At 36.0% G+C, this 25,804-nt stretch overlaps 1 protein-coding gene across 1 annotated transcript; it reads right to left on the reverse strand.

The window, feature by feature from the left end:
* Nucleotides 1-8,405: 8,405 nt before the first annotated feature.
* On the reverse strand, nt 8,406-20,362 carry LOC120772742 (SET domain-containing protein SmydA-8). The gene is made up of 7 exons (XM_040101502.1): nt 20,040-20,362; nt 19,580-19,840; nt 13,736-13,926; nt 11,603-12,031; nt 11,423-11,530; nt 8,864-9,048; nt 8,406-8,770 (listed from the first exon to the last, which is right to left on the reverse strand). The coding sequence occupies exons 1-7, from the start codon at nt 20,169-20,171 to the stop codon at nt 8,532-8,534; spliced, it is 1,545 nt and encodes a 514-aa protein (XP_039957436.1). The 5' UTR covers nt 20,172-20,362; the 3' UTR covers nt 8,406-8,531.
* Between the last annotated feature and the right edge of the window lie 5,442 nt (nt 20,363-25,804).

Genomic DNA, 25,804 nt, shown 5'->3' on the forward strand with positions numbered 1-25,804 from the left:
ACGCATACGGACTTTTCAGTATTAATAACAATGCTCCATTTGGAACAAATATTTTGCGTATGTGTTTGTTGTGCGACTGACTTTTCAGTATTATTACCAATGTTCCATTTGGTGAGCTACGGTTCTAGAGCTTTCAGTTGCATCTGCAGTTTTCTGGAAGCAGCATTAGAGTTTCCTTTTGATGCTAGCAGTGCGCTATCGTAATTGTGAAGTCAGAGTCGATCACTGTACACTACCTTGTGGCACGCCAGCACGAACAAGTCTCAAATCCGACTCAGCTTCACGGCATCTAACGTAGACCGTCCGATTGTGTAAGTAAGACTTTAGTAACTATTTATTTAATAATGTAATGTTATTTAGTTTATTATGAATTGGTCGTTTTTGCTTTAATTTGAATAATGGGTCTAGATGTCAGACTTTGTCAAATGTTCAATGTTTTTAGCATTAAATTTGCGCTTAGAGAACCACTGTACATTGCAACGGTATATTATAACAGTGCATAAAAATTTAGCACGTGTTTCAGTGACAAAGCCTCAGTATATAACAAAGCTTTGACATTTTTACTAAAATTCGGCGGTTTGCTGAATTCATTGTATTAATTAAGGACACCAAATTTTTTTATTGAATTTTTATTATTTTAACACAAAAACCTGCGGTCAGTTGTATAAATCATTTTTATATTAACTAAATATTCAAATTCAAATAATAAAACTGTTAGGCATGGTTCGAAAAAGAGTTGTACTCCAGAACTGTTGTTCAAATATCATTGAACATGCTTACTTATCAGCAACGACGGTATTCTACTAAATATAAATATCTATTTATATACATATATTAACTAAAGGACCCGTCCACGCTTCATTGTGGCTGATACATACTTACCTAGATAATACTACTACTACCATCTACTTATGTACATATATGATTTCTATTAGTTGGATTATAACTATTAGCTAATGAGATCCAGCATTTTCGTGAAGCAACTTGTGTTAGTTTACAACGAAATGGATCATGAAGCATTTCGTGTGTTAATAAAGAATTGCTTTTTGGGGGAAAATACTGTTGAATTTGGGCTCATGAAAATCCACCGTTGAAAAGATATTTGCTAAGCTAGAAACAGGGGAAGTGAACACCGAGGACAATGATGCCCCAAAGAGGCGAAAGCTCTGTGCCAAGTAGGTGCCTCGCAAGTTCATAATCCAACAAAAACAACGAATAACTGATTCTGAGAAGTGTTTGAGTGCTCTTTAATCGGAATAAAACCGAATTTTTGCGTCGGTGTGTGACAATAGAAACATAGCTCCATCATTTCCTACTGGAGTCCAATCGACAGTCATTCTAGTGGACTGTAAAGGTTATGACATCAGTCTTTTGGAATACACGTGGTATAATACATACTCAATGACTGATTACTGAGCCAGTTATAATCTATTTCACTGCGTATTTGGTTGCAGCTCTTTTCTACTATTCCAAATACTTAGCAATTGCATTATTTTTGAGGAGTAATCTGTTTAAAATTGTACGCATACACCGAAGCTAATATACCATTCACAGGTGCATTTCTTGTACTAACTATATGTCCAGTTTGTATGGAAGCTAATATGCTATAGTAATCTGATCTGAACAATTTTTTCGGAGATTATGTTATTACCTTAAGCAGTAATCCATGTCAAATTTCCTGAAGATACCATGTCAAATGCGAAAATTTTCCATACAAGCCCTTGATTCCGATCGTTCGGTTTGTATGGCAGCTATATGCTATCGTTAACCGATCTGACCAATTTCTTCAGAGATTACATTGTTGCCTTAGAAAACAATTTACACCAAATTTCGTGAATATATCTTGTCAAATGCAAAAGTTTTCCATACCAACACTTGATTCCGATCGTTCAGTTTTTATGACAGCTATATGCTATATTAAGCCGATCTGAACAATTTCTTCGCATATTACTTTATTATCTTACTTGATTCCGATCGTTCAGTTTGTATGGCAGCTATATGCTATAGTGGTCCGATATCGGCAGTTCCGACAAATGAGGAGCTTCTTGAAGAGAAAATGACGTTAGCACAATTTCAAAACGATATCTTAAAAACTGAGGGACTAGTTCGTATATATACGGACAGACGGACATGGCTAAATCGACTCAGCTCAATATATTCATCATTTATATATGTATATACTTTATAGGGTCTCCGACGCTTCCTTCTGGGTGTTACAAATTTCGTGACAAAATTTATATACCCTGTTCAGGGTATAAAAATGCATGGGAACACATGTCATAAATTTACAGATGAGATAACATTAAACAAACATGTATTAAATTGTACACTTGAGAACAACCCCATGCATACAAGTAAAACATATCAAGCAGCACACATACACATATATTTAGTTATACGATAGTTTTCTAAAATAGTGTACATATAAGCAATGATAATACCAAATAATAATTAGAATGTATAAATTCTCCCTCTATATAAGTCTATCATTGCCCCTCACCAGCGGTAAGGTTTGTTAGAAACTACATTGAGGTAATAACAACTGAAAAAAATGTCCATTAGAGCCGAAGGAACTTTTGTGCTCAAAATCTATGGTTCACAATGCTTTGATTCATTACGGGAGTATAGACAGTAACAAAATAAGAAAAAAAACGACTCAGAAAACGACTATGTAATTTGTAGAGTTGGGAAGGTGAATCCTTTTTTGACTTACAGGCAAATTCTCGGCACGGTAAAGGATCAATTGACCAACGATGTATCAACACGAACCATCAGACGTAGTCTTCTTGAAAATGGGCTACGGGGTTGTATCGCAAGAAAAAAACCGCATGATTAATTTTTTGTCGCACGTTGCATTGAAAATAATTTTTTCGTTAAATTTTTAATAAATCTATAACTTAGAAAATAATAAATATGATAGCTTAAGTTTGAAAAAATATGTCTTTTTTCAATTATAAAATAAACCAATGTTTTAAAAGAAAAAGGCGTGTCCTTAATTAAGTGACCACCAGTGTACATATGTACATAATCTATATACATATAGTAGATTCTGTCATGCGATGGTATGGTTATCATATATGTAAGTATGTACATTAAATACTATTGCTCTCGTAACGCCTATGTTTAGAAAAGAAGAAGTGCATATACATATATTTTTATTTATCAATTGTTTTGCTTTTAATATAATTGAGATATAATCAAGCATAGCACTAAAATTTACTCAAATCCGTTACGAATTTTAGAAATTAACTCCAGACAAAACTTGACCCGTAATTTACATACATACAAGGTGTATTCCAAAGTAAGCAGGACTTGTTTTTGCACGGTCCAAAAGTATGTCGAACGAGTGTTTTAGCTCGTTGCCCGGTATGGCCGCCAGTATGCCGGTGCAAGCCGTTTGAATGGCCTCTACGTCTAAAACTTTTTCCTTAATGGTTAAAATGTGATTTTTGGTCAAATAATCGGTCACAAGCGTCGATCGATCAGAGCAATTTTTAGTCGTCAGTCAATTTGCGCGGAACCAACCGTCCAGACACCTTTCGTAAGCCCAAATTTTCGGTCAAAATGCGATAAATCAATGTTTTGGAGATGTTCAATTCCATTTCCATGAACTTCAATGATGATTTCGGCTGATTTTTGATGAATTCACGCACAGTTTCGATGGAATTTCCGGTGATCACGGATTTTGATTGACCCACATGTTGATCGTCATTTATGTCCTCACGACCACTTTGAAAACGTTGCACTCTGCTACGGGATAGGCAATCATCGCCATAAACTGGTTTCATCAATTGAAACGTTTCGGTAAAAGTTTTACCAATTTTAAACAAAATTTAATGTAGGCTCTTTGTTCGAAGCTGATTTTCGCACCGATAACAGAAATGTATTTGAGGTACTCACAACCCAACATAAAGCATCGTAAAATCATAAAATCATAAATTTTTATACTCGTACTAGTTTAAAAATTTGTTGTTGGATTGCATACTAAAGTAAGTTTACGCAAATGCAACTCTGAACGCTATGTTTTCGGATCGTTATAACTTATAACTTTATGAGACTATGTGAAACTCCTGACACTTAAAACGCAATAACTTCACTTCCAATTGATGAAATGTCATGAAATTCTCGCTGGTCAATCGATAAAGATAGCAGATTCTAACGCACAAGTCGACATATAGATGGCAACTTGTATGTATCTATTTAAAAAGTAAGCAATAAAATTAAAATTAAGGGACTAAGGCAGAGTTTTATTGACCCTTGTGCTGTAGAAGGGTGTGTATAATCTTTATGTTCGCAATTTTGCCCACAGTCTCTTAATTTTATTTTTACTGCTTCCAAATTATGCCTTTCCTCGTCCAGTTTTGGACTTGTTCCCCTCGAGTTCAGCAAGTTTTTCAAATTTTTTGGCTAAGTGTGTGTGTAATTATTTATTTAAGTTATTGTATTTGTGATAGTTAAGAATGATTTGAAATATTTTTTTACCGGTTTGCCACCTATTAATTAATGCTGGGTTGATATTCTAGTCAAGTGTTTTAAACCGTAATACGCCAACAAAATTCGACAGTTATTCAATCGAAAATTATTTTCACGGTCGAATAATCGAAAATTATAATATTTGAGTTGATTTAGGTAAACCGAATTTCAAAACGTCAACCAAAATGCATTTGAGCTGGAAACCGTAAAAGAGACTTTAAGTCGGAGCTGTCTTTTCGTTTGTCCTTTGGACTTATTTCAAAAAAATGTTTGCTATTTGCGTAGTTATCAAACTACTATTTCGCAAGATGCTATTAGCCTTAGCATCATTGTATAGCAGGTATGAAAAAATAAAAAATGGTAAAAAGTAAGAAGGACTGAAAAAGTTTTGATAATTATACTCTAGCCACATATTGGTACAGAGTATAATAGTTTTGTTCACTTAATAGTTGTTTGTATCGAGATAGATATAGGGTTATATACATATATACTATATAAATGATCAGGATGATGACACGAGTTAAAATCCGGGCGGCTGTCTGTCTGTCCGTCCGTCCTTCCGTCCGTCCGTAATGTAACTTGAGTAAGAATTAAGATATCGTAATGAAACTTGATTGTATTGTAGATGGGCATAATCGACTACAGTCACGTCCATCAATCGAAAACGTAACTAAGCACTAAATTAAGAAAAATTGGGCGTAGGCCCGCCCCCTAATACGTTCAATGTATATATCTTCCCAACCAATAAAGCTATATCACCCAAATTTACACATGAAATCTCTTAACTTTTCTAACGATAGTGTGAAAAGAGGCGAAATCGGATCATAACCCTGCGCACTTACCATATAACGGTTATATTAAAAACTACTAAAACATTAAATTTTACACTCAATCCGGTGTCAAATTTGAACACTGGGCGTGACACCGCCCTCATTTAGGTGAAAATCGCACATAACATTCTTCTGGTGTTTTTATTACAGTGCAAAAAGGGGGGAAATCGGACTACAACCACACCTACATACTTCCCCTATAATACAATTTGATATTCCACTCGACTCTTTCACATTCGAGTTTACAAATTAAACAACAATTTATATAATGGGGCCACGAATATGTGGACCCCAGTGCCTATAGTTGACTTTTTACCGGAAATATGGGTCAATGTGTTAGATATATAATTGAAATTTGAAGATTATACTTTCTTGACAAATTTTGTCTGTATGCCGAAATTGAATTGAGTTGAATCGGGCCAATAATTCCCTTAGCCTCCATAAAACAAATATAAAGATTTCCAAACTTCCGAGTGACCCCATTTATCTATAATGTGTGAGTTACATATATGTATTAGTGAAAATTAAATAGCGTGTTTTAGTAATAACAGTGTATCTTTTTTCCTGAAGTTGATAAAATTGGTTGAAAACTTCACCTAGCCTCTATATACTCGTATAATAATTATTAATAGAATTTTCGAACGATCGGCTGGCTTTACTGCATATGCTTTTATCTAAGGTGCCCTAATGAAACCCAAAGAGAATTTAATTAGTATGTGACATGTTAATAGTATGTGGTATTGACTTGAACAGATAAAATCCATTGAGGATGATTTAGTATAATTTTTGGTAACCCAAACACGATTTCGTCGAACAATGAAGTTGGACACTTTCGCTACATTTTCCAATGTTGCCAACACCTGAAGGCTTTTAACCGCCTGTGATCCTTGGTGCCGAATTTCGAAAAGAAGAAACAACTGGCTATAACCACGTAAGCGGTGTCTACGCCAGTAAAGAAGAAGAAGATCCTTGCAAGTTGCAAGAGTATGAAATATTCGGTTACACCCGAACTTAGCCATTCATTACTTGTTCGCTCTTCGTTTGATTTTCCCAGTCACTATTTAAGGTTTCAGTAGGGTAATCTGTCCTGTTTTTTTGACTTTTTTTTCATAGATATTTTTATTTTACAATAGAACTTTTTTCACATATCATGAGGTACATATATCGTGGAGTGTATAAACAAATTTTTTCGGAATCCTTTAAAGACATCTGTCGGATGGCTGGGTGAATGAGATGCGTTTTTTCACTGGCTGACACGTTTTCTCATGTTTGGATCATATGAAACACAAAAACCCAATTTATTCTTAAAAAGTACGCGAGTGGTTATCGTCCCTACTAGAATCATGAAAAAATTTTGATAAATAAAAAATAATTAACGTTTTGTTTTTAAATTTTTCCCCATGTTTTTTTACATAAATTTTATCATAACATTGTCAATAAATTATAAAAAATTATGAATCTGGTAGGGACGATAGCCAGGCGTTTTGTGAAAATTTAAAAAAAAATTAAGCAAATCGGTTGAGTAGTTCGATCGGAATCATGTCCGTCAGTGTTTTGAGAAAAACGCGTTTAAAGTTTGAGGTGTGCACTCCGAGCCCACCGAACATAGAGCGGTATTATTATTTTTGCGCCTTTTTCGAAACCTTCCAATAGTTGTGGCTGCATACAAAACATGTAAGTTATGTAATATGATATTTATTTGTAATTAAGCACTTATTTATCATTGTTATTATTTATTCCATTCAATGGAGGAATTATACTTTTAATGAGAAAAGTTCTTGTCTTCTTCTACATTTTTGTTATTTAAGTAAGAAGTAAGAGTAGTAATAGAAAAAAAATTTAATAAGCTTGAAATCAATAAAATTACCTCAATTTTGGGTGTTTAAAATTTCAATTTTTAGGAATGATAAATTTTCACAAATTTTATTAACGTGCTGAAACATATACACCCGCGGCCAAGCGTAACTTACCATTAAGAAATTTCTAGCGAAAACGTGTTCTATCACTCATTGTAACGGTACTTGTTGCGGTAATGGAATTTTTCCGTTAAGTTTTAACGAAGTGATCTCTGACTTACACAAATATAAAATATTAAAAAAAAATAAGTTCTGTCAAAAAAGTAAAAGTAAACCAGAACTAAAAAAAATGTTAGAAAGTGTTTGGGAGGAGGAAATTTCAAGCAGTGTTTTGGAGAAACTTGTTGGGTCAATGCCGGCTCGTATCAAAGCTGTAATATCCGCTAGAGGTGGACCGACGCCATATTAGATTTCCCGTTATTCTTTTTAAATATGTTGTAATTCCATTTTCAATTGAAACAAAAAATGTTGTTAAGTTATTACAAGAATTAGTAATAATGAAATCAAAGACTTGTGTGCAAATAAAAAAAAGTTGTCTCAATTTAATTTTACAAATGAGCCAGATTGAAGTCAACAGTTAACCAAATATATTCGAGCCATCGATATATTCCCCGTATTCTATTAAATCCATAAAAAAGTTACCCAAAGAACGAAAAAAATTGAAAATAGTGAAAAAATATCAAGTGGTAAGTTACGCTTGGCCGCGGGTGTAGTACATATGTACGTAAGTAAATAAAAAATGCAATGCTTAAGTGTATATATACTTGGTCTTCAAAAGATTTGTTCATATATTAATAGAACATATAAATACATATCTTTTCATATCAAATCCAAAAGGATTAGTAGTGGAATGACACGTTCCCCAAAATTTTCAATTAATAGCAAATGTTCAAATCAATGGATTTTTATAGTGTCATTGATATTGTAATTAGCTGAGCAAAGTTTTTGTTTTTAATTTTATTCATTATAAGAATATATTTAATAATTTAATTACCATGACAAACATTCAAAGAACGAAATAGCGTTGGTTTTGTTTGTTTCAAGTGTTAAAATTCTAATTTCCATTTGGCACGGCAAAATGTAAAATTTTTGTCGCCATAGGGAAATTTTGTAACCAAACTCAACACAGATAAAAATGTTACCATTTGACACACAGCCTATGAATGAACAAATCATTTGGTCACAACGTATGTTGAGAAGATCTAAATATTAATTTGTGCTATTCAATTGAAACGAAGTGTAAGTGTATATATAGTAAGGTATTTTTTATTGTTATTTTATTTTTTATCTTTAAAAGAATTTTAGCTTATAAATTAAGCAATTTGTCATATGTTCACTTAGTGAAATCCTGTGGGTTAAAATCCTGTAAGATCTACATCACTAGCACCATTCTAAGAGCGTCTCTATTGATTTTCGCTTGCTTAAGGATGTGTCCTTCAACGAAAAGGTCGCATTCCCGCTGCAAATAGTCTATGCATTTTTCGACATAGAGTAGCGACTCTTCGAGCATGTTTTTCGGAGACAACGTGGTCTGCAAAGCTACACGGCGGGTGTGTTCTGCTATTGCGGAGTGTAACTCAAAACAAAATGTGCCCAACATTCGGACCTCACCTAAGAAAGAAAAAAAAAAAAAACAAAACGAATTAAAAATTGATATTAGGTAGATAGATAAATAGATAAAATTAGGTGGTATATCATACTTACAAGGCGCCAAGTTCTCATATAGTTCTAATAGGTCCTTAACGTATTCCAATTTCTTATTGAGTTGATCTTCAGGCACTACCATTAGTTCTTTGGGATCAGTACCAATTAGCTGCACTAAGTGTATTTTGGCTTGACATATAAAATAGTGTCTTCTCGTAAGCCACTTTTCATAATGTTGAATATATCTGAAAATTATTAATAATTAAAAAATTATCCAACGTGAATTATGTGAATTGCTTATCCCTTTGGGAGAGTATTAGTCGCTCAGTTTTATATACATCTGAATGAAAGTGTAAGCAATAAATAAAATAATTTAACAGTGATAATAGCAAAATAGAGAATGGTTAATTGGAAAATGGTTTATGACAAAAAAAAATGTTTTGAAACGAGTCGCTGACTCCTACTTAATATGATTTAGGTATGGACTATCTATGAATATTTTTACCAATTGTAAACTAAAACAAGAAAAATTCTGCGAAAGATTTATGGTCCTTTGCGCATTGGCCACGGCGAATATCGCATTCGATGGAACGATGAGCTGTACGAGATATACGACGACATTGACATAGTTCAGCGAATTAAAAGACAGCGGCTACGCTGGCTAGGTCATATTGTCTAAATGGATGAAAACACTCCAGCTCTGAAAGTATTCGACTCAGTACCCGCCGGGGGAAGCAGAGGAAGAGGAAGACCTCCACTCCGTTGGAAGGACCAAGTGGAGAAGGACCTGGCTTCGCTTGGAATATCCAATTGGCGCCACGTAGCGAAAAGAAGAAACGACTGACGCGCTGTTGTTAACTCGGCTATAATCGCGTAAGCGATGTCTACGCCAATTAAGAAGAAGAAGAAACTAAAAAAAACACTAGCAATTTTTTAATCACTTATTCGTGTAACATGCACGAGAGCTAGTCGGATGCTCAGAAATGGACTTAATGTTTTTCCTGAATCTAATTTCAACAACGAGGATGTCGTCACCGCTAGGACTCAGGCTATATTCCGCATAACGTCGAGTTTAGGTCATCTCCGGTTTTGTTGAGGAAATTGGATATGATGCTAACTCCAGGCACACTGTCTGGGAAAGGTCGGACATTAATGCGAGAGGTGAGTCACTTTTTGATTTAAATGTTGTGAATACATACATATATATTTATCATCATCATTTCATCCTCATTTTCATTGTGGTCATAGGTATATTACTTCTAACTTAGACGGAGAGCGCCCAGCGAGCAGACCTTATAGGAACTTCAGGATCAAAAATTGGGAACTGTATTGCAGAAAGTTTCGAGCGGCTTTTCCAACCGTACCTGGAAAAACCTCGATCCTATCCCGACGTGATTGATGAATGCATAAATGTTTGCAGTTCTATGTGTAGGACCACTTTAGAAAGTATCATTTCTTTAAAACTCAGAAAGGCAATCCATTCTATGGTGGACATCGGAGCTAACGGAGATTAAATTTTGGAAGAGAAGACTTCTCAGCAAAGCCCGTATAGTATCCCTTGAAACAATTGGGCACTGTATAAGACACCGATAGCTATATATCAGTCTGAGTTAAAGAAAACCAAGAGAGTTTCGTGAAGTGCCTCCTGGATGCTCATTCCCTGCGCAACCAATCCTCAGAAGAAGTGCCCCCTTATGGTGTTCCGGAAGAACTGTAAATACAGATCGGTCAACACTACGTTGCACTCTGTAGTGCCATTGTTGAAAGGAGCCCTTATGTACCACGAATATGCGAAGGTACCTTTCTCGATATGAAAGAGTCCTTCAAAAAAGTACTCACCGGAGGCGGTGATTATGGCAAAATTTCAGAAAGTTCCTCTTCGTTATTCTGAGGCTCAAGCTTACAATCCGTTGACAAGGTGAAGTACCTTGGGCTTACGTTGATAAAAGGCTTCCATGGAGTCAGAACATTAATGATATTGTAAGGAAGGTTGCTGTTGCCGCATACTGCTATAGAGGAGCTATTGGGAAGAGGTTAAATCTCTCACACAAATGGTGTTTTGGCTCTATGAAACCGTAGTCCAACTAATAATGTTTTAGAGAGTATTCGTCTAGTGGAGAGCGCTCGAAAAAGCTATACTCGTTATCGTTGGCATCATTCGAAGCTCAGAAGAAAGGATGAGTTTTCTGTAAGGTGAAGCTGTCAAGCTTAGTTTCGGGCAACAAGATCTCTATAGTGAGGGCTGCCATTAAGGTAGCAGTATACGTATTGCTTCCAAGTGTACATCTTCCAGAAACATTACATTTATTCACTAAGCGCTGAAAGTTAAACACACATTTTCCTCCATTATTCAGCTTTTTCATGGCCGAGCGTGAAACATTTCGGCCTGGGGAGATCCGATCCAAAATTGATATCGACCTCTTCAAAAATTTTGTAATCGACTTTGTCGATTTACAACGAATTTTATGATCAATATATAGTAGCTTTAGGTTACACAACGAAATAACGTTCTAAACTGTCCAGCTGAGACAGGTTCAAATAATGACCTCCTTTATATAATACCGCAGTACTGTAATATGTATGAGATACAATATATAGTATGCATGTACATTAACTTACTTCATGCAATTTTCCACAGTTTTATCCATGGCCTGCAAGTCTTTTCCAGCCTTTTCTAAAATACTTTTTATAAATGATATGTCCGCTTGAGCTCCACAAGTTGAGCACCTAAAAAATGTAACAGTTAATGCATAGATGTAAGTGCATATTTATGTATTTATAATTGATTTGTTACCATACCTCCAAGCCGAATTCCATTCCTTTAAACTTGATGGTAAAATAACACCATCGCAGTTGGTGGTAGTGCACTTGAAGGCATCGTAATTAGTTCCGCATTCCGTTATATCCAAACACCTTTCACACACACATTTAAAGAGTTTTGTGTGCATAAGATGCTGCTGGCGTTCTGCAGTACCCCAAACGGCATCGGAGTAGCAAATACTCAAATGAGTATTCTTTTTAATTGCTTTTGGTGCCCATAGAATTAAGTTTCCTTCCCTTGAAAAGCTTTTAGCTAAATTCGGAATGCAGGAGTGTTCCAAAAACGAAGCGTTACTAAAAACCGCTACATGCGGTGGATCTGTGACGGGTACTTCATGTCCGTTTATTTGCAAAATACCAATTGTTTTCATAATCAAGTCCTCGTTAAACTCGGTTGTTTTAAAAAATCTATAAGGTAAAAATTAAAAAACTCATACTCATGCAATTACATCTATTTGAAGGATAAGAGTATATTTAAAACGAAAAAAAAACTTTTAAAAATGATAATGAACCCCTCCTGGCACTATTCCACTGTGAATCTGGATCTTTTGGCTAATATGGAGCTAGTGTCGGACAGACTTCATAAACTAACGCAAAATTATAACTCCAAATGCTCTAATTCAGTTTATCAACACATGATATTCTTTTTTTTTCTTTAAAGGGGGTTTACTCCTTAATTTGTCTCTAACTATACATTGTCATAATCATTGTTATAATTAAGTAGTTAAGAGACTTATGTCTAAATTAATTGTTATTTTGTATACCTAAATTCGCCAATAAATAAATAACTATTTAAAACGAAATAAAAGCAATTAGTTGAAAGAACATTGGATGAATTTGCAAACCGCTATATGTGGGTATGTTCGATGTAAACCTGATTCTACCCATTTTAAACTCTTGAAATGGCTTAAGAGGTTATGAGAATATTATGTGTCAAATGTCATGCAGATAAGTCGAAAAAAATTTGAGACATGAAATTCCTGCCCGATGATAAGAACGGAGAATTTCTGAAATTATACATAAGTGGGATCGTATTAATTTTTTTTCTTTAGTGATCAGTAATGATTTTCCAAATAATTCTACCATACTTTTGACCTTATGTTTTAGTGGTGAATATTAAACTGATTGATTTTCGAGTTTAGTTTCTATAACTAGTGAGCATTAAGGGGTTAGGTGGGTTTGAAAATTTCAAAAAATCGATTTTTTTTGTTTGTCTTACTAAATTCAACAACACCTCTAGAATTTGTCCTTTCCTCTTTTTCCTAAAATTTCAAGTTAATCCGAGGAATAGTTTCGGAGATACAGCCTTTGTGCTCGAGGCTAGCTACGCTAAGTGCACCGTCTTTAAACGCGTTTTTCTTGCAACTGTGTTTTAGAAGTCGGTGGACACGATTTCTGAAAAAGTTATGAACCGATTTAGTTCCAATTGTGTACATATCTTTAAAATAACATTATCTAGTTTTTGAATGAAGTTCTTCTTTTTTGGTTTCTTTACAACTATTTTGTTTTTACCAATAAATGGCGAATTTAACCAAACAATGAGATTTTTTGTTCAAAGTCAGAGAAAAAAAGGAAAATTTTATTATTTTTTTATTTTCTTCGTCCAAAACCGCTATTTATATATGTATTAGCAGAGTTTTGTAATTTTAAATGAACCAATAATAAGTTATGCTGTCCACGGCGAAAGCACCCTTTTCGTGAGACACCCAGTGAGATGAGGCCATAACGGCTGAATTTTCAACATATTTATATAATAAATTTCAGGAGAAATTGTTCAAATATTGATATGGCTTATTATATTTTTCAAATATATGATTGCTTATATTAAAAAAATCGTAAAAATGTCTTTTTTGTACCTCTGAAACCCACCTAACCCCTTAAACTTTAACTTCGTCTTTCTCAAGTTTTGTGTGATGTAGAATTTTTTGACGCAATTGTAGGCAGTAGACGTATTAATTTTTTTGAGTATATTCCTCAGTTAAATAATGCGCTTGTTTGTTAAGTATTTTTACTATTATTGCTCTAATTTCTCTAAAACCCGTATACTTATTTATACAACGTAAGCACATGATTGTAAATGGATAATTTTGTATGGTTTGTTTATGTACATACCTTGGTATAAATTTTCCGATACTTTCTAGATCGGCCTTCCACTGCATAGAACCTCGACGTTGTTTTTCCAGGGATTCAAGCTTTAAAAACATTTGCCATTTTTCAGGATCACTTTTCGCCAAAAGTAGACAACGTACCGTCCCCATACATTGGTATAAAGGATGAGGATTTGTAAATTCTTTTACTGAAACCTAAATTATTGACAAATTTTAGTCACAGTACTAAAACAAAATTAAAACAAGTAAGGAAGGGCAACTTGCAAGAATAAAAGTCAGGGAAATATTTATGGTGTAAAACGTCAACCAGAGGATCGAATAAGGTTTGTTAGAAAAACGAAAATCATTATATGGCACATATTTATATAACATTTGGGAGTTGCGGGTGGTAGCAACCCGATTTTATCTATTTTTCTCAACACCACATACTAAAAAACCAATCATACTATATATCCTGATATTAGTCATATGGGCAAAAAAATATACCATTATGAATAGAATGCCCTCACACATTTTCGTTGAGATAACTCACACATTGGTGATCAGGTACCACACACACATTCGTGCAAAGTTTTATCTCGTTATATCAATTGCTTCTTGATTTGTATAATGGAAGGTGCAAGTATCAAGTAGAATTTAAAATTGTGCTATATGGGAAGTACGCAGTGATATAAGAATATAAGAGGAACCCCACATATGAAATTTTGTAGAAATCGGTTTGTCGTGTCCCGAAATATGGGATTTCACCAAAAACTGGGCGCCCATCGTGCAATTTCACATCGGCTCCCATAAAGCTCTCTCATACCATCTCGGTGGTAAAATGTAATGTCTCTGGCGTATTTAGTTATTGTTTTATTGCGCTTTTAGTACAGTACCGCTATGTGGGGAGTGAGCGGGGTTATCCTCCGATTTTATTCATTTCCACACTGTCGGTAGTAGTTCTTATAAGATTTGCACTTGCACTTGTGTGGTTTAGGAAATATGTACATACATTAAAGAACGGGAACACGCCAATTTTTTCTAAAATTTTGAACAAAATTATAATACTCTGTGGTAATAGGTAGCGAGAGTATTAATAAAATCAATTAAATTTGCAGTCACATAAGTTGCTCAAGCATTTAGGAGCGATATTCAAGACGTGCTGTTATACCGACGACGGTATTAGCAAAGATTATAAACCGACGTAATGACCACATGTCACATAGATCGCCAGGGACAGAGAAATAGCACACTTTGTATACAATAATTACATAAACAAAAAACAAATTGAATGTTTTCATTAGCATAGCATAAATTAAGGAATCAGTTGAGTACAAACAAATAAAAAGTTTTTTCAATAGTTCTTTTAAAAAAATTTATTTAATAAAATTATTATTTTTATAGTAATAGCACTAGGCCTCTTCTGTGGAAATTAAGAAATTTGGTTTTTAAGCACTCTCAACTTTTATACTTTGTAGTGCATCTACAATTTGTATACTCCTTCAACAAGTACGGTTGTACGTATCACCTAAAACTAAGCGAGAGAGATATGATCAGGATGAAGAGAAAATTTTAAATCTGGGCGACTGTCTGTCCGTCCGTTCGAGCAAGCTGTAACTTGAGTAAAAATATCTTGATGAAACTTGGTACACATGTTCCTTGTCAAAAAAGTAAGGCGGCGTTCGTAGATGAGCGTAATCGACCACGGCCATGCCCACAATCCGCCATTAAAGGAAAACGACAACTGACGGCCTGCAGTCGTGTAGTCGTGCAGCTGTCTAAATAACTGTGTCCATAAGAAAGTGTGTATTTTAATATTTGACAGATGTCGCTTGCAGTCATAGAGCGCGTGTTCAGCACTTGAGCTGTAAAAAACGCGCCGCTCAACGCTTTTATTTAGGTTTTCCATCGAATCGAATATGAAAAAAAACGCATTGCTTAAAGCTAGTAAAACAAGTAGGGGTGGTGTCGTGGCAAGTTTCGATGACTCCTTTCAAATGTTGGCCCCTGTTATGTCTGAGTCCAATTTTCGTTGACTCCTTCGAGCATTTCGACTGGTAACTGGCGAATGATACCCGTGATGTATTGCTCCAAGGCCTGAATCGAAGGCCATTGATGGATGCGATGTGTGGGAAGTGGCGCCGTCTTATTGAAACCAAATATCGCCGAGATTACGAACTTTAATTTCAGGCATCAAATAATCGGTTATCATGGCGCGATAACAGTCGACGGGTACGTTCTCATTGCCATCATTTTTGAAAATATATGGACCGATGATCCCACTGGCTTCGAAACCACATCATACCGTTGCCTTTTCTGGTTGAAGCATTAAATTGAGCCATTGCCATTGAGCCAGAAATGGGCCTCATAGCTGACAAAATACACCAAGTTGTAAAATGCCTAAGTTGTTCCATACGTCAGTCCGAGTAGAATGATGGGTTTCAAGGTTATTATATTTTATCGGCTTAATACCAAACATAAATTACTTCAAATTATTTAGAACTAGAGGAACCGTCCACGCTTTACTGTGGCTGACATATAGATAATACAACTACTCCTTCTTCTTTACTGGCGACAGACACCGCTTATAGCTGAGTTAAAACAGGGCGCTAATCGTTTCTTCTTTTCGCTACGAAGCGCCAATTGGAGATTCCAAGCGAAGCGAGGTCCTTCTCTACCTGGTCCTTCCAAGGGAGTGGAGGTCTTCCTTTTCCTCTGCTTCCCCTGGCGGGTACTGCGTCGAATATTTTCAGAGCCGGAGTGTTTTCGCCCATTCGGACAACATGACCTAACCAGCGTATGCGCTGTCTTTTAATTTGCTGAACGATGTCAATGTTGTCGTATATCTCATACAGCTCATCGTTCCATCGAATGCAATGTTCGCCATGGCAAAGGACTATAAATCTTTTTCAGAACCTTTCTCTCGAAAACTCGTAACGTCGACTCATCAGATGTTGTCATCGTCCATGTCTCTGCACCCTGTAGCAGGACGGGAATATTGACCCTTATTTACCTATAATTTTAATTATTTCAAATTCTAATATTACTATATGAGCCACAACAAGAATTGTATTCATCATTATTTTAATTATCGGGCTATACCATGAATGAAACCAAGGGATATTAAATTGGTCAAATTAGGGTTGTAGTTAATTATAACATTTGATTTGCATTCAAAAAGTATTGGAATACTTTACTTCTCAATTGCCTTCAGTCCGAAGTAGCACCTATTGGCAAGAGTTATCCTGCGTTGGATATCCAGGTGTTTATACTGGTTTCAGGATAGGCGAAATTATCTAAGACTTCAAAGTAATGACTGTCAACAGTGACGTGAGAGTCAAGTCGCGAGTGCGACGATTGTTTGTTTGATGATAGGAGATATTTCGTGTTGTACTCGTTAACTGCCAGACAAATGGGTCCTTGCTTCCTTTGCTTCCTTGTCCAGTCTGAAGAAACCTGAACTAACGGCGCGGGTGTTGAGGCCAATGATATCAATATCATCGTCGTACGCTAGCAGCTGTACTCTCTTATAAAAGATGCTTAAAAAGAGCTTTTGGTGTTGCTCAACGTCGGTTTACACAGCCGTATTAGTTTTGCAGGGATACCAAATTCAGACATCGCGGCATAAAGGCAGCTGCTTTTCGTGCTGTGGAAAGCAGCTTTGAAATTGACGAAAGGCTGTTTAAAGATTTGGCGCATGGTGAATATATGGTCGGTTGTTGATTTTCCAGGTCTAAAGCGACACTGATAAGGTCCAATCAGTTTGTTGACGGTAGGCTTTAATCTTCCACACAATACGTTCGATAGAACCTTATTTAGGAGACTTATCCCACGGTAGTTGGCGCAGATTGTGGGGTCTCCCTTTTTGTGGATTGGGCAGAGCACACTTAAATTCCAATCGTTGGGCATGCTTTCGTCCGACCATATTTTACAAAGAAGATGATGCATGCTCCTTATCAATTCTTCACCGCCAAGTTTGAATGGCTCGGTCGAGAATCCATCGGCCCCCGCCGCGTCGTTGTTCTACAGACGTGTAATTGCTATTCGAACTTCTTCATAGTCGGGCAATGGGACGTCTGCTTCATCGTCATCGATTGGGGAATCGGGTTCGCCTTCTCCTGGCGTTGTACTTTCACTGCCATTCAGCAGGCTGGAGAAGTGTTCTTTCCATAATTTTAGTACGCTCTGGGCGTCGGTCACTTAATCACTTTTGGGGGTTCTACAAGAGTATGCTCCGGTTTTGAAAGCTTATGTTAGCCACCGAATTTTTTCGTAGAATTTTCGAGCATTACCCCTTTCGGCCAGCTTGTCAAGCTCTTCAACTCATGCATTTCGGGCTCTTTCTTTTTTCTGTCTGCAAATGCGTCTCGTTTCCCTCTTCAACCTTCGGCATCTATCCCATTCCGCACGTGTTGTAGTCGATCGTAACGTTGCGAAGTAGTCAGTCTGTTTTCTCTCCGCTCCCACACGGGACTCCTCGTCGTACCAGTTGTTCTTTTGCAATTTCCGAAAACCAATGCTTTCGGTTGCTGCTGTACATAAGGAGCTTGAAATGCCATCCTACAGTTCCCTTATATCGAGTAGTTGACGAATGCTCTCAAAGAGCAAGAGTGTAGGTCGAGTTTAAAAGCGTTCGGCTGTCTGTTGTGATTGCAGCTTCTCCACGTCGAACCTTCCTTGTGTTTGTTGACGTGCGCAGAGGCGGGTGTGAATCTTAGCTGCAACAAGATAGTGGTCCGAGTCGATGTTAGGACCGATCTGGTTGGTGGTTTTTCGATCCGGAGGCAGCCAAGTGGCTTGATGAATTTACTTATACTGGAATCTAGTACTACAGATAATGATCAGCCTCAACCCATACTACTACTACCATTTCTATTAGTTAGATTATAACTATTAGTTAATGAGATACAGCATTTTTGTGAAGCAATTTATGTTGGTTTACGAAAAAAATAGATCATAAAGCACATCGTGTGTTAATAAAGCATTGCTTTTTTGGGGAAAATACTGTTGAATTTGGGCTCTGCACAAGGGAAATCAACCGGAGAAAAGAGATTTCCTAAGTTGGAAAGAGGCGAAATGAGCACCGGGAACAATGACGCTCTAAAGAGGTGAAAGCTCTGCAAAGTGGATGCCTCGCATGTTCATAATCTAACAAAAACAACGAATAACTGATTCTGAGGAGTGCTTGAGTGTTCTTTAATAGTAATAAAACCGAATTTTTGTGTCGGTGTGTGACAATAGAAACATGGCTCCATCATTCCACACTGGAGTCCAATCGACAGTCATTCTAGTGGACTGCACATGATGAACCGGTTCTCAAGCGTGGAAAGACGAAAAAGTTAAAAGGCTGCTTAAGTCAAAGGGCTATAGGGATAACCGCGGCCTCCGACGCGCTATTTATAGGCACGCTCCCGCCACCTTGGCCGGCCGGTACCACCGCAAACGCTACGACCCGCAATTTTTAAATCTGTAATATCTTCGAAAATATTCATTTAAATTATATGCTTTACAGGGCTATATAGACCTATATTAAATGAACAATGTACTTAAGATATTTAAGTGTAAATGACAAAAAGCGTTATTGTGGGATACCCATAAGCGATAGACATATTCCATCGCGGAGTTTTCTGGAGACCTTTTCAATGTGTGCAATAATTAATACATTATTATGATAAATCTGGTAGGGTTCAGCGGAAAAAATGTAATTATTTATGACATCACATTAGAAACCTCAAAAATAACAGTATTTCTCCACTATTTAATGGATATTATTATACATATAAACTTTCTTCTTCAATCACTAGTAGTTTTAAAGATTTAATCTTAGCTAAGAATTTAAAGAAAATACAGAAAAATCGTGTTCACTTACTTTTGAACCTCTTTCAATGGTAAATTGGCACTCAGCTTGGTGGTCAGCTTTGCCCTTACACTCAACGCCGCAAAGCGGCCAACCGCATTTATCGCATTCGACGTAGTCTGAAGGCTCGATTCCATTCAAACAGCCTAAGCAAACGGGATTTGTTACTTGCGAGGGCGTACATATTAGAGGAGCTTCCTTTAGGATGATTTCAAATGGTTTAATGCTTCGAGTAGCCACCAAATATCTTCCCAGCTGATCTGAGTACTCCACCTTTGAATATAAATTTTTTTGTGAACGTGTGTAGAATTACACAAATGTATGCATATACATATGTACATCTGCATGTATGTGCATTTATTTATATGCATGCATACATATATATGTACATATGTACACGTGTTTGCATATGAAACGCATAATTACATACATATGTACATAAACAGTTACGCTTAAACAGAAATATAGTTACTTTGAAGGGTCTGCAATTGACTTTATGCGTTTTCCAATGCTGTTTCTGATGCCCCGCGCAACAATAGAAGCTTTGATTACAATTTGAACATTTGTTTTTGGTCGGCTGATCGCATACTGCACAAGTGGACATATCCCTTTTTAATTTATTCGAACTGAGCAGAAGAGAGTTGTAAGTTAAAGCGTTGTAGTTAGTTTTATTTATCACAATTATATTTATTGACTAAAGTGGATTAAATACACGGCACCAAAGCATGAACCACCAAGAAGAATCTCGCAATGAATATCACTAAAATAAATTTATCCAAAAATAGACGTTTAAAGGTTGATGCTTAGAGGAGAAATGTGTGGTGCCCAACGATGAGACATGAACACAGACACACCAGCGCAAATATAGGGTCGGGGTATTACCGTACATACGTACATGTATACATACATAAGTACAGTAAAACCTATAAAGTTGGACACCCTTATAATTTGGACAAAATATTCTGTACCAATATAATATAGTACAAAATATCAATATACCCACTGTTTAATCTGAACACTGTCCATTTTGGAAGTTGGACAAAATTTGTCTAAATTTTTAAACAGGAAGCATTAAAATCCCTTTCTATCGTGGACAATACATTTAATATGAATGCATTATTTATATTACACACAAATGTATTAGTATTTCGGCATCAGTGGAATATTTCAAACGTTGAAATACCGTAATTTTTGCGAAATTTTGTATGTATCAATTTTCATAGATTAGCTACGACACAATTGCGCGTATTTGATCAGTTGTTGCAATCATTTCAAAAAGAAAACACGCAGTGGAGTTATCTCTGAAAATAAAAAGTGAGATATTGAATAAACCGGCTAATAAAAGCCAATCTATGTATAAGTAAATTGGCAGGCAAATATTGAGTTTCCAAATCAACGATCGCTAACATTAAAAAAGCCAACCAACATGTTATAAAAGAATTAGAAAACAACGCTGAAACAAGTGATGAAGGACCAAATGTAGATCTTTAAGCTGGTTCAGATTGCAAGGAAAAGCTAACAACACTTAAAAAATATTTACTCACCTTAAAAAGGCTTAAATGGCGACTGTAATTTTTCAACATTGACTTAGTTCTAACAATAAGCAAATGAAGAAGCAAAATGGAAAAATTGTTTGGTTCACTGACAACGCTACAAACCATAGTTATAATGGCAGAAATACAACCTCTCGACGAAGGAATTATTCAAAATGTAAAAACAAAATATGGATCAAAAATGATGCTTTTTCTGATAATACATTATAAGTATCTTGATGAATGCAATTGGGACGAATTAGACCCTCTTTTGATAAGAAAAAATGCTTTCAAAGTACTGGATTTCCTTCCCAAGCTATTCCGGAATGTCCACCACAAGAAGATCTGAATTATAAAAGTTTGATAAATCACAACTATCCTGAACAAATTCGAAATGGATTAGTACTGTCCATAGTTGTCGAAGAATATGGAAAAATCGATAGATATAAATGAACAGGTGGGTGATTCCCATGAAACTATTTTTAAAAACATGGTAGAGGAATTAAAACACATCTCCCAAGGAACTTCTTCAAGTGAAATTGAAGATGAGTGCACTGAAAACTATAATTTTCCCAACATGAATGAAATCATTCTTTATGTATCAGCACATCAACCAACTTTGCTGCCGAAGTTTTTAAAGTTAAAAACAAAATTGGAACAAAATAGAAGTTTATCAAAAACTGAAATAGATGCATATTTTTCTAGTGGTTTAGAAAGTTTAGTTTTGTTTTTAACTTTAAAAATATGTATTTATATATATATATATTTATACTATACACATACATATATAAAATATATTCTAAAATGTGTTAATCTTTATGTTTTTGTGTTATTTATTGAATTCAATGTATGTTTTTTAGCCAATTTTTAAAATAAAGTCAATAAAATGAGAAAAAACATTTTTTTTTTATAACGTGACATAGACAAAATGTGCTGAAGCGCAATTGTCTAGCTTGGACAGCTTTTACTGTATATAGATATATAGATGCGTGAGTGAACTCGGTCGTGTACATGAGCTACCTGTTCTTTTAAATAAAATTTCAATTTAAAGGTGCCCACTCACAGCGAATTTCAAACTCAAATGAGATATAACATATGTACATATGTGAGGTAAATCAACCGAAGAGGTTAAATTTATTATATTCAATTGATGTGGAAAGCATCAAACAGAGGATCGGAATTATTTATATTAGAAATATCAGAATTGACCTAGATCTACACTAATTCCATTTAAAAATGTTCGCTAAAACAAAATTTTTTGGATAACTTGTCCATTTAATTTTATTACAATATCACGAATTTTAACTAACTTAAACGATTTAAATTCAGGTGGAAAGTCAGAAATCGCTACCTACTTGTATGGTACATTGAGTACAGAGAAATTTCCACACTAATTGCATTAAGGAGGATGGAGGTGTGGAAGTTCACACAAGTGAGGAAAGTTCTCTGATTGCCATTCACTTGGGAGTGGCCAAAAACGATTTTTTTATATATGGTTCAAGTAGCTCACGGCTTCCAGTCCTACACCAAGTATCCTCTGGTTAGCCAAAAGACATCCGTTTGAAGGCGAGCTAAAGTGTGAAAGAGAAACATCCCCTCCAGAAGGTTGTGCACTGGGTTTGGGATCCGCCACGTAAAAAACGCCATCTTTAAGGGCATGTACCTGGAATATCCGGTCCCTTATTTAGGAAGGTACCGCTGCCCAGCTGGTTGATGTCCTCGTTACAGTAAAGGCTGACATCGCCGCCGTCCAAGAAATGCGATGGACAGGAGAAGGACTGAGGCGAGTAGGTCCTTGTGGCATTTACTACAGTAGACATACAAAGGAGCGTAAATTCGTGGTGGGAGAGAGACTCAGTCGCCGAGTACTGTCATTCACCCCGGTGAATAAACGTCTAGCCACAATCCACATCAAAGCGAAGTTCTTCAACATATCACTGATTTGCGCCCACGCCCCGACGGAAGAGAAGGACGATGTGACCAAAGATGCCTTCTATGAACTTGCAACGCACCTATGAGAGCAGACAAGGGGACTCTCTTTCGTGCGACACCTTCAATCTGCTCTTGGAGAAAATAATTCGAGCTGCGGAACTAAACAAGGAAGATACTATCTTCCATAAGAGTGTACAACTGCTGGAGTACGCCGGTGACATCGATACCACTGGCCTCAACACCCGCGCCGTTAGTTCTGCTTTCTCCAGAATGCATAAGGAAGCGAAGCAAATGGGTGTGGTTGTGAACAAGGGAAAGCTGAAATATCTCCTGTCAAACAAACAGTTGTCGCACCCGCGACTAGTTATGACAGTCATAACTCGAAGTCATGGATAATTTCGTCTATCTTGAAACCAGTATCAACACCAACAATAATGTCAGACTCGAAATCCATCGCAGAATAACTCTTTTCAACAGGTGCTACTTCGAACTAAGTAGGCAATTGAGAAGTAAAATCCTCTCTCGACAAACAAAAACCAAACTCTATAAGTCACACATTACAAGAATTCCCGTCCTGCTGCATGATGCAGAGGCATGAACGATGACAACATCTGATGAGTCGACGTTACGAGTTTTCGAGAGAAATGTTCTGAGGAAGATCTAGTCTTTTGCGCATTAGCCACGGTAAATACCGCATTCGATGGAACGATGAGCTGTATAAGATATACGTCGACATTGGCGGTGTCTACGCCAGTAAAGAAAAAGATGAATTGCATTAACTTTTGGCGTTACTTTAATACTGATCTACAGATTCAGTTACGGCTTGTTAGAATAACCAAAATCATTATATAGTATGTAGTATGTGGGAGTTGGAAAAATTCTTCGCCACAAGGATACATTATTATCAGAAAAAGATTCTCGCCGAATTTTAATAATATATCCCACTTATTTGCCGATGAAAAGTCAGCCACATACACTAGGGTCAGCTGTTGTTGATTGGTTCGAACCACGCGAGAGTGACGACTTCTCTTTCTGTCATCAACTGTAGACTTTTGGAAAAAACAATCAATTGTTGAGTGGGCCTACTAATGAAGCTGCAGTCAAAATTTTATGATTTATGTACAAGCAAATACAACGTGACCTAGCCAGCGTAACCGCTGTCTTTTAATTCTCTGAACTTTGTCAATGTCGTCATATATCTCATACAGCTCATCGTTCCATCGAATGCGATATTCGCCGTGGCCATACCACCAAGACCATACATATTTCGCAGAACCTTTCTCTCGAAAACTCGTAACGTCGCCTCATCAGATGTTGTCATCGTCCATGTCTCTGCATCATATAGCAGGACGGGAATACTTGAAATGAGTGACTTATAGAGTTTGATTTTTGTTCGTCGAGAGAGGACTTTACTTCTCAATTGCCTACTCAGTCCGCAGTGGCACCTGTTGGCAAGAGTTATCCTGCATTGGATTTCCAGGCTGACATTGTTGGTGGTGTTTGTACTGGTTCCAAGATAGGCGAAATTATCTACAACTTCAAAGTTATGATTGTCAACAGTAACGTGAGAGCCAAGTCGCGAGTGCGACGACTGTTTGTTTGATGACAGGAGATATTTCATCTTGCCCTCGTTTCCCACCAGACCCATTTGCTTTGCTTCCTTTTCCAGTCTGGAGAAAGCAGAACATTCCGTTTAGAGTATTCAATTACTACGAATTCCGGTCAAATTACATACATACATACATATCTAAACAAGAAAGTCTTGCAAACAGAAAAATTTATGTTCTGTAACGATTCAAAAATCGTTAAAATTGAGAAAACAGCCTTAAATTCGTTATTTTTTCCAATGAAATTTATTTCTATGAACATATTCAAAATTAAACCTCAAGTACAATCCTTTTGATTCTTATACCGACAAAAACGTTTCCACTTTATTCGCCTTAAAATTTTATTTAAAATTTTCGCTGCATTATTATTTATTATATGTATGTATGAAATGTATGGCTGACTTCATAAACGCAGTTTGCAATGCAACATTGCAAACAGATGCGTTTACGTAGCAAAGCAATACTTCACGGCAACACTGTTTTGTAAAATAATGCAATGACATTTTAAACGTTTATGAACGTAAAATATACCACAGCAACGCGTAGCCGGATCCACTAGTATGATATATAATTCAATGAAAATTTACGTTTATTTTGAATTTTTCCTTCTGGATGTTACAAATTTCGTGGCAAACTTAATATACCCGGTTCAGGGTGAAATAATATTTTAAATCAGAAATCAATGAAAATACTTCCGCCTAACCGATTGACCTATCTATGTGGAAAATAATATAACGTCTTATTGTTAAAATTATATGTTTATTTTTCGAAATTCACCTGAGTTCCTGATCTGTATAGAAAAACTATAATTTATGACGTATACATTTAATTTTTTTATTTAAACGAACAAATATATTGAAATATTGCAAACAGTAGCCTCTACCATATGTATATACCACAATGAAATAAACTAAAGATGAATCAAGCCTTAGCAAATAATTAAAAAAGCTGACAGTTCAAATAGGCAAATGTAGCAATGAACAAAGCAAATTTACACATGTGCATACATATGACTATACATAGAATATATTAAGTCTTTATCTTTGATCCAAAGAAAATACGTTCTCTTCTCGAAACCTTTTGTTAAACCCTATAAAGAAGTAGAAAAATTAAGTATTTAAAGAACTTTTATGATAATACATATATGTACGTATGACAAGAACTTA

Source organism: Bactrocera tryoni, chromosome 3 (genome assembly GCF_016617805.1).
Source record: "Bactrocera tryoni isolate S06 chromosome 3, CSIRO_BtryS06_freeze2, whole genome shotgun sequence".
Lineage (NCBI taxonomy): Eukaryota > Metazoa > Arthropoda > Insecta > Diptera > Tephritidae > Bactrocera > Bactrocera tryoni.